At 39.9% G+C, this 10,911-nt stretch overlaps 1 protein-coding gene across 1 annotated transcript; it reads right to left on the reverse strand.

The window, feature by feature from the left end:
• Positions 1–4,338: 4,338 nt before the first annotated feature.
• Positions 4,339–10,674, reverse strand: rabggtb (Rab geranylgeranyltransferase subunit beta). Its single transcript, XM_051423295.1, has 9 exons — positions 10,588–10,674; positions 10,140–10,247; positions 8,554–8,751; positions 8,017–8,122; positions 7,782–7,834; positions 7,565–7,675; positions 7,056–7,181; positions 6,298–6,447; positions 4,339–5,597 (listed from the first exon to the last, which is right to left on the reverse strand). The coding sequence occupies exons 1-9, from the start codon at positions 10,588–10,590 to the stop codon at positions 5,457–5,459; spliced, it is 996 nt and encodes a 331-aa protein (XP_051279255.1). The 5' UTR covers positions 10,591–10,674; the 3' UTR covers positions 4,339–5,456.
• Positions 10,675–10,911: the final 237 nt, after the last annotated feature.

Consider the following 10,911-nt stretch of genomic DNA (forward strand, 5'->3'; position numbering starts at 1 on the left):
GTGTTCACTGCACAGCTACAAAAATAAAAAATAAATATTGTATAATGGACTCACATTGGGATCCGAATAAAAAACCATGTGATCAAGACACATATTTGATTTCTTGTCGAAAGTAAAGTGAGAAGACTGATCCCACTTTCATGTTTGTATATTAAATATTAATTTTAGTTTTATTTTTATAGCCCCAAATCATAACAGAATTTATCTCAGGACACTTTTTAAATAGTCTAGACTGTACTCGTTATAAGAAATGTACAGAGACCCAACAATTCCCACCATGAGCAATCACTTGGTGACAGTGGCAAGGAAAAACTTCCTTTCAACAGACAGAAACCTTGAAACAGCTAGCCTGACTTTGTTGAAGTAAAAATGTCTACAAGCACTTCTAAAACTTGTCAATTCACACGTTATATTTAGTTTGTTTAATCCGTACAAAAACCAAAGTGTAAAAACAACACACTGATGTTTTACCGGGGGTTATGTGCCAGCTTTGAACTCACTCAAGGGCAACCCGGTGGGTTTTCCAAAAGATTTCGTCCATAAAATCGAGACTGCACATCTAATTAAGATCTGTATTTATTTGCCAAGACGTGTAGCCACACCAGGCTAGTAAAGGTCAACTGCCTCTATATACAGACACTACTTTCATTTGAAGTTTCATTTCCACAACTTCAAAAGATGTACCCGGGGCCCTCACACAAGGGCAGCAGATTTTAGTTTTTGATCATCTTAAATTACATTTCAGATCAGAACATATCTTCAAACACTTTCATATTCTATCAACTTATGTAAACTATATCATATTATGCCTGCTTATATCAATCTCTCATTTTATGTTTGTTCTGTGTTAAGTGTTTTCTTTTTTCTGTTTTTTTGGCATTAAGCAGTTTTTTCATCAATATTTTATACTGAAAATCTGGTTTTAGTCGATTTTAATTTGGTCTAAATTAGCAAATTTGGGCAACTCGTATTTATGCAGCCACAACAGCAAAAATTTATGTTTTTTCTCTCTAGACGGGGCAGCTCAGCCAAAGAGGGAAAATGGGGTGTTTGCTCTGGAAACTTTAGCCTGACCTTGCGCTCGTCTAACTTCTGCCAGAAAGCAAAGAACCATTATTTCCTGAAATGCTGAATTATTCCTTGAAAGTAAATTCTCTTAGCTCAGATGTAAAATAATCGTCTTCCTTGACATGAGCTGCATATTTAACCATGTTTTCTCCAACAGAGAGAAGGCCCATGTGGCCTCAGCACATCTCAGAGATCAATTTATTATTTTAGGGCAATATAAGTATAAAAGTTTTGTCCGTCTTCAACGAGACCGTTGCTGAACCTTAGCTTCGTGGAGTTTTGTTGTGAGATTTTAGACATCAACTGATATTTCCCCACTTTTACCAAAGCGCTGTACGTCTATGTTGACACCTGAATGTGTGACAGGTGTGTCAGAGGAGAGCAGAACTTTGACCAAAGCAACTCCACCAACACTGCTCTGTCAACCGAAACTGCAGCAACTTGATGGGTAAAAAAAAAACAAAAAAACTCTGCAGTGAAGTGAGGAATTCAGTGAAAATAAACTTTCTCCAAACACAGGTCTTCCATGAAATCAGATCTTGCAGAGCTGTTGGGGGCAAAACATATCAACATGTCACACTGCGTCCCTGATAATAACCACAAACTGGGTGAAACACCAAATCTCTAGGGTAGACTTTTTTAAAAGCGCTTCCATTTTCCAACAAAACTCGTGAGTCATCTGTACACTCACATACAACACTGCAGTGGTTTAATTAAACATTTATGAAGTGATTGTCTGCTGCGCCTGTGGATCAGCAGCATTTGGCTCCAGCCCCTGTGGCCTTGACTAATCCTCAGTATTTTGTGCTGAGAGATAACAAGAGGGTGACAGGACTGAGAAAGGAGAGGATGGAAAAATGGGTTGAGGCTTTCCCTGCAAACAAACAAGACTGAGAGGTGAAAGCTGTGATCCATCCATCTGTCTTTCTGCTTCTTTTCCTCTCTCTGGTTTCCTCGCTGTCTGCCTCCATCGCTCATTCCCACTTTTCTTTTTTCCTCTCTCCCACCTTCTGTCTTTCTCTTCATCTTTCTCTTCCTCACTAATGAGAGCCGGTGGGGTTTCTCAGTAGCCTAACAACCAGCGTGTTTGTCTCTGCCCAGACACCAGGGGCCCACAGCTTACTGCTCCCCCATCGACTTAATAAATAAGCAAATAAATACAAAACTCACAGGGCTGCCAGTATATATTTTGCAGGTCCACACTGCACTGAGAATATCACATAATGAAAAATGCATGTAGCAGGAAAAGGGGCAGGGCCACAGGGTTGGCCAGGGTGGCACAGGCCAGCTCCCTGGAATACGACTGCCTTCGAAACTACCACAGCAATCACAAAACAGGGGCCTGAACCAAATCCTGTGTGTGAAATGACTGCTGATATTTCTGGTTATAAAGTCAAATCTAAACTACGACCACAAAGCGACTCAGGAATCCAGAAGTGCATCAGAATATTAAACGGCGTCTCCCTCTATCGTGATGCAGCAATTAGTGCTTGGAGATAATGATGTTCCACATATTTAGTGTTATCCATCATCAGTAGACTGACATTTTATCAAAGTCATTGTTAGAAATTATTCCAGGTAGAGTGTCATTTTCTTATCAGGCTGTACGTTGCAGGGGGAGTCTTTATCTTTATTACATGGAGGAAAACAGGTAGGAGAGAATTACGTGCCTCTAATTACTCAGGCGGAGTAAATCAATCTTTACACTGCTACATTATTACAATCTGCCACGGCTATGGAGCACAATATCTCATACTGTATCAGTTGCGGCATTTCTGGAGAGCCAGCGTTATTATCACAGCCTCTCTGGCATAAATATGTATGGGTGTGATGTGCATGATAAAATGTAAAAGTGTTTCAGGTAACCTAAATATAGGCTACAAGTACCTCACAGTTACACTTTCCATACAGGTTTTTTCATCAGTCTCCGTCTGACTTTATATATGAGACATTCATTTCAAAGCCTAAAACCTGTAATTAAATGTTTTGCTTGCAGTCACATCATTAACAGTCCTCCAGGAGCACCAGGATCCTTGGTGACAAATTAACTCTTACCGTATGTGAGGGCATCTACATACAGTGAATGCATTTTGAATGGTAAGGCTGACATCTAGTGGCAGCTACTGATTAAATCCTGATTGGGAATTTTGTCTTTCTCAGGTTTTTCCACGCAAGCTGGTTTTTATATTTTGTTTTGGCCATCCACGCTTTTATGAGACATATTAACCATCAAGTTACCAACACATACGAATCTAACAAGACAGTAAATACTGGAAGTGCTAATTTAAAAAAAATCCTACAAGCAAATACATGCAGCAAACAAACAGCTTGATCCACTGTGTCAACCAGCTGGGCATCTGCCTTTTTCTCCATTTAGTCCTTCAGAAAATCTCAGTGGGAGTGATCTGTTGATATACTGTGACAAAAATGAACCAGGTTAGATTCCTCAAGTTTTATTTGCTGAATAACAATTCGCTAACACTTTGAGACATGAAAATCTGCTTTCAAGTGTTTTGTAAAATGCTGTGTTGCATACTTCTGATTTTGGATTTCATGGAGTGGATGTAGGTACTCTTTTATCTACTGACTCTTCCATGAAAGGTTTATTTGTGCAAGCAGCTCTGAACTCTCTTCCTGCAGGCTTTTTGCAATCACATTGGGGTTTTAGAGTTTTCTTAGTCTTCCAGATTTCCTCTTGACCTCCACAGTTTCCCTCAACTGCCATCTCTTAATTACATTTGACACTGTGGAAACTGCAAGCTGACAACACTGTGATATCTTCTTGTAGCTTTCCTCTGCATTGTGGGCATGTGTTTATAGGGATATGGTGTTAACACAAGGTTTAAAGAGTCACCAGCTGACATTTCCTAATGACAACTGTTGAAAATGCACCAGGCATTAAACTCCTTAAGTGCAAAAACTAATTGAATGGAATGAACTACATTAATTAAGTTGAGGGGAAACATTTACAAAATACTGTGCTTTATGTTCCGTATCCTAGGCTGTGTTTACATATTTACAATTATGTTCGATTTCAATCACCAAAATATGTTATTTGTCAAGGAGTGCCTGATTATAGGCTGCAGTTGTGCAACAGTAAGCAGCTTTTTGGATTAAAGCTGCCCACACAACCCAAAGACCCAGTGGTTGAACAATTTGTTCAACTGTGATTTAAACTTTATGGTCACGATACAGCATTTTGTTTAAGTAATGACTTTGCATTCATTTTGCAACAATGTCAATTAATACATTAATTACCAGTCACCTAAATTGGGTCCAACCTCATTTATTTACAATCTGTAACAATGTCAACACACTGAAGTTATCTAACAACAGATACAATGTGTATTCAGTAAGACAACAAGAGTGCAGCAACACAAAGATCAGACATCAAACATCAAAACATAAGACTGGAAATAGTTTTATGCACAGTGTGTCTGCCCACAGCTGCATAACGAAGCTGGATTGAGTAACATGGATTCAAATAAATAGTGTAGTTGAAATGTTCGTACTAAAAACAGTATCTTTCTGTACTGTAAACTGATGTTATTTAATGCATTGACATGCATAAGATTTTTTGTTTGCAACAAGTCCTGTGTTGCGTCTCCAGTTTCGGGGCCTATTAGAACAGTGTTGGTAAGATTGCACGAGTGTAAACAGGACGAGGATAGTTTGCCCTTCACATGCTCCAACTTTTCAAACGTGGAAGTTATTTTATTTGAAATAGTAGGTGCATGAAAAAGGTTGATACCCTTCAACAAAATGAGAAAAAAAAAAGTGATGTGGTGTCTTTAAAACAGGCTCAAGGTCCAAAACTGCATTGAAATCACAGATCAGACTCCATCGTTTATGTCTGTTCCACACATAATTATTCTGTTTCAAGCTCAAACGCACATTAATCAATGCCCCTGTCCATTGCCAATAATGAATTACAGTAATACTTCCTTGGCTAGTTGGCAAGCTGAAAAAGGGTGATGAGAGAATGAGAAGAGATAAGTAACTGACTTCCACATTTTCCTTAAGACAAACTGACATAGTGAGTTAGTCAAAAAGTTAAGGAATGTTCTTTAATGATTTCTTGGCTTTTGCAACAAAGGTTACACTTCAAAACATCTCTTTCTCAAACTGTTCTCTTGCTGTAAAACCAACATAAGTGACATGATGACATAATGAGAGGTTGAGGGGTTCAAAGACAGAAAGTCCTTGTGAGTGGAGACCAAATCCTGCGTCTAAAATGCGTCTGTAGACTTCAGCTAACACTAAGATGTGCGGTGGTCCTCTCTCTGCTCCCAGCCTCGAGCCCTGGTAGTCAGGGTGCGGCTGAATGGCGTTCAGCAGGGCAGATGTTGTCGGTGTGTGCGTGTGCGTGCGGTGGGACGATGGGGGGGCTAGCTGAGGAGATCAGGCTGCAGATTGACCCTCTGAAGAACATCCTCAGGCATGCACAGAACGGGATTCACCGGCTTGATCTGTTCGTCTCCGAGAAGCGAGAGACCGGCAACTCCGAACAGAGTGTGGAACGGATCCACCTGCAGAGAGAGAGAGAGAAAGAGAGAGAGAGAGAGAGAGAGAGAGAGACTCCACTAAGGTTGTAAGGACAGATTGCAACAGAGAATCTAACAGCAGCTTTAAGTGATGCAAACATACAGTATGAAGATGTTCATCATAGAGAAGACATCAAAATGAGGTTAATAATAAATAATAATAAAAAGATGATCTCTCTCACTCCTTAATAATAAAGATCCTCTCTGCTATTTGCATCTTGCAGCACTGGCAAGAGTTTATAAAGTTTATATGAAACTAGGAATGTTGAAATTGAATACACTATTTACATAATTCATAGCTAGGTTTTGTGATTCCTTGGGTTTTCTGTTGATAATATTTCATTTTCAGTAAAAGAACTGAAATAATGAGCTTTATCTTTTCCATACACAGCATTTCTGAAACTCATTAAATACTAGTCCCAGACGTAAGACGGTCCCTGTGTATCTACTGCAAGACAACTTTCATCTATAATATACCTTTTCACTGGTTGAAAAAATACTCAGCTTTTTGATTTCCCATTGTGGATGGTGAGTGGCATAGTGAGTGTGTGGCAGAGTGTGACAGTGAATGCGAGCTGAGCAGTGCAGTAGAGAACCTGACAGTAAATGTACAGTGGATTTCGCTCTAACACGTTTCCCCCTTTCCATCTCAGAATGAGGGTGTTAGCGGTGTTTGACAGCTCACCATGTCTCCCGGTCTGTCAGCAAAACCTCCGGTCTCCTCGTCTTGACAGGCCAGAATAAACGTTCGCAGCTTGGCCTTGTCGATCCAGTGGATCCTGCCGATGATTTTCAGCGACGCCAAAACCCACCACGAGTAGCACACGTCTGGGAGCTGGATGAGACAAAGAGTTGGGTCAGTAATTGGAACATCTGCGGTAATTAAAGTCTTGGCTTCAGTGCCTTTGCAGTAGCTTGGGGGAAGTTCAAGTAAACTAGGATTTATTTGATGTTTTAGTTGGCTGCTTCTTGTTGCTATTCTGGAGGTACAACCGGTGAAATTAAGGCTCTGCAAGCAGCTGATGAACTGTGGCCACAACAAACACGAGGGACAAGTGTTGTTGAATGTTAACTGATGATGATAAATACACACTACAGAGCACATAGGGAACTTAAATGACAGCCCGTTCTAGGCTACTGTAGAAACATGGCAGACTTTGTGAGGCGATTATAACTGTGTCCTTTAACATTTTTAAGAGGTTTACATTTAAGACTGCAATTTAATGTAATTTAAGACCTATTTTATTGGTTCCATCGGTTTCATTTTGTGGTTGTTTCAGCATGATAAAATACAATACATCTTTCACAAAAAAAAACATTTAAATGCGAGACTGAAATTCAACTTTACGTACTCAACTTCATTAATCCAAACAATGTTTTAGACATTTAAAAAGGTTAAACAATGACAATGTTGCAATACATTTCGCAGTACAAAGCCCAAACCTTCTCCGGCCGTCCATTGAGGCCTCCGGACGGCAGCTGCCTCTCACAGAGCCACCAGCCCAGCAGGTCGGCGTTCACCTGGTGCAGCTGACCGGTGAGCGACAGGAAACCAGTGCAGCAGTAAATCTGACAGACAGAAGGCAGAAAAGACTTGAGAAACTGCATTTGAGAAGGATTTTAACACATGTCACTGCTCAAGAGGGGTGTAAATGTGATAGCAGCCACCTTCCAGAGCGAGAACATTTCATCCTGTTAGTTTCGGGGATTGACAACCTCTCAGTTATGAGTCAGACTCCCTCCCATGAGACCAGCCTGCAGCCTCACATTTGTGAGGTGTGAATAATAATTAAACTGTCTGAACTTTTATGTGGAAACTAGCAACTTAACATCGGATTTCTTCAGTTTTACCTTCAGTTTAAGCTGTTTTTGCTTTTGTTTAAAAAGAAATGAAAGAACAGGAACTCCAACAGCGATCGTCTTTGACTGTGTGAGTACATCAGCGGACTCACCTGACCAGCATGAGACTCTGAACCAGGTCTGCAGCCAAAACCTCCGTCAAAGTTCATACAGGACAAGACGAACTCTACAGCTTTGTCAACATTGATTGTGTCCATCTTGCCCTTGGAAGGAAGAAAGCCATCTTCAGATTATATATGAATTATAAAGTGTAAATAAAATGTTGAGTAAAGACAAAAACTTGACAAACAGTGTACATGATATACATACCAGTAATGCAAGTGTAGCAACAGCACAGAAGGAAAATCTCGTGTCTATTTCTCCTGTAATTATAAAATAACACAATTTACTATTTTAATATTATATTGAAACCAAACTAGAATTTAAATAAATGAGTACAATACTTTTTTACTGGTATTTTAGCTACAAGCCCTGTATGACAAATAGTTGTATATTTGTACAAATATATACAAGCATACAGTGTTTCAGAGGACATCTTGCTCACCCCATTTGTCCCCTGCAAAGGAGCCGTCTTCCTGCTGCAATCCTTTGATGTACTCCACCACTTTGTCCACATCAAGGGCATCCACATTGTCATACAAGCACAGGATCTGACGAAGAGATTTTATAAAAATACACAAATTAAAGCTGCAACAAGGAATTTTCTTTATTTTTTTGTTAATTCTGGCGGCCCCTGTGGACAAGAGAGGTAGTGTTTCCACCTTGTTTCATTGATTTCAAGAGGAATCTGAAAGAATCCAAAATAAAAAACACAAAGGTTGCAGAGCAAATCTATCTGATTTACAAACAGCTAACACACAAACTGAAACGTTTTGATGATAAATAGAAATATCACTTTAATCACTTCAGCTATACGGCTTCTCAAGAGAGTAAAATATAAAGTATTAAACAGAGGAATTGCTAGAAAACGACAATAAGAGAGATTCAGAGGAAACAGATGAGCACCACATTTATTTCACAGTCCTGTGCATCATCCAGGATCAAAATGATCAAATGTCACGTCGACTGTCTTAAGAGTCACCTGGACTGCGCTGAGGGTGTAGAGCAGGTGGGGGTCGTGTCCGATGCTGGCGCTGATGCCCCCACACTCGTGCTGACAGGCTTTGATGAAGTCTATGATCTCCTGCCGGTTCATCCGGGGCAGCTGCCCCATCAGGTCCATTACTGTCAGCCCCCAGTAGATCCCGCTCATCCGCAGGTACTCCGACAGCGTGTACTCCTGAACACAAACCGGACATCAATGAACAGGAGAGCACGACCTGTTTACTGTACAGTCCATAGAAAAGGGTTATGTATTAAAAGAATATGATTGTGGAATTCTTGAACTTTGTTTACAGGAATAAAATAAAAGCTTTATATAAACAGTTAGATGCAGAGTGAAAGCAGCAGCTTTATGACCATCAGAATATGGTATAAGCACAGATATTTAAAGTTAAAACCATTTTCTATTCACACATAACAATAAATACATTTCAGGTTGCTGACTGGAGATATGTAATATCTGTAATGTAATATTTACATCTATAAAATAGAAATTATACCATTATTACAATGAGACTTATTAGGTAATATCTGCCATCTTACTGCTTTCTGCCCCCGAAAGCAGATTTAGTCATTAGATATTATAAAGGGATTTTCAAATAAATGTGGTAAAACATCTTTCACAAAACAAACACAACAATAACAAAAAAACATCCAACTTTCTTGGGGGGAAAAAAATACACTTTGTTCAAGAAATATTAGTAGTTTAATTTGTTCTTTTGTTTTTTCTTCTGGTGTATTGAGGTTGGTACTCTGGTTTCCACCTGGATACTGACACTGTACATCTATGCAGACTGTGTACTGCAATGTATAATGCTGACCTCCACAGTCAATGACACTTACTGAAAACCAAGTCTACTTACAATCTCAAGATAAAACACATGTGGAGCACAAATAAACTGAAACTTTTTATCCAGCAGCTCTTCAATCAGAACAAAATACATGTTTGGTTTGTAACCTCAATCCACCGCTCCAACAGAGGCCTGTGAAGGTTAGCCACACACACTGGAGGTGGACCCGGGGGGTGGGCTGCCCCTATGGATGCCCCAAATTCACTACTTGAGTCATTCCTCATTTGATGCACCACTAAAACAAAATATCAACTCAAATGATAAGGGGGGGCTCTCCTGCATTATCACCTACGTTTTCTACCCATCAGGAGGAACTCTGTGTCAATTTATATGTTGCATATTCCTAAATAAATTTGTGATTCACAAATACAAATCTTTTTTTTTAATGACTTAAAATAACATTTCGGCGTCTGGCTGCAGGGATTTGCTCCGATTCAGCAACAGGAGCAGCAGTGAAGTCGGCCACTGATGTCTGCTGACAAAGCCTGGCTCCCAGTGGGTGTACCAGCTCATCACAAAGGGTGCTGTGTGGAGAGGATCGAGTTCCTCCACAACAAACTGGGGGGGGAAAAAACATTTCTTTACGGACCTGTAGACACAGAAAAAGGGGGTTTTCTCCCCACTGCTGTCGGCTGTTAGTTTCCCCCAGAGCTCAAACAAGCAAAAGTAAGCGCACATATGTGTCTACGATAGAAGAAAACACGTATAAACTCACGTAGTCATCCTTCTTGGAGCCGTAGGCAGCGATGTAGTCTGCATGTTTGTCCAGCAGCAGATTGTTGGGAGCGTCAGGCTTAATGATGACATCTTTCACTTGGGTCCCCTGACATTAAACACACCACAATATATCAAACACAGGCCACAAACTGACTTCAATGGGACACAGTTACGAGCTCGACCCTGTCGCTGTCACACCTGATGGCTGAACTAACTCTCACTGCGTCGCTAAATGACCGAATATGATGAAAACAATAAGTTGTTGACAGGTTTAATGCTAACCGACGAGCTACATGCTAACGCTGGCTACAGTTTAGCCACTTTACTGCTTTTACACATCAGCGGTCAATGTAAGGCGACATGTGGACATTCCCCTCCACTGTGGGTGTAATGTTATCTTAAATAACACTGGATAATTAGAACATTTATAACATAACGCCGGTTACCATTCTGAGAAATATAGCATGATCAGGCTTCTTCTTCTTCTTCTTCTTCGGGTGTTTTTACTGCGGTTGGTTTTGGTGCACTACCGCCACCTTCTGGTTGGGAGGACCGCAGCACTGTCGGCGGAATAAAAACAAAGGAAACACTTTTACAAACCACTGAACATATTATGTATTAACTGTAAGTATTTATAGATTATTTTCATTTAACTTCTTTAAAATTTGATTTACAAAATAACCTTTAGATATATTTAACAAACATATTACTCATTTGTAATAATCCCAAATTCTCTGCAGATTAAATTTACATACTTAACTTGATTAACA

The sequence above is a fragment of the Dicentrarchus labrax genome, unplaced genomic scaffold, assembly GCF_905237075.1.
Source record: "Dicentrarchus labrax unplaced genomic scaffold, dlabrax2021, whole genome shotgun sequence".
NCBI classification, from domain to species: Eukaryota; Metazoa; Chordata; class Actinopteri; family Moronidae; genus Dicentrarchus; species Dicentrarchus labrax.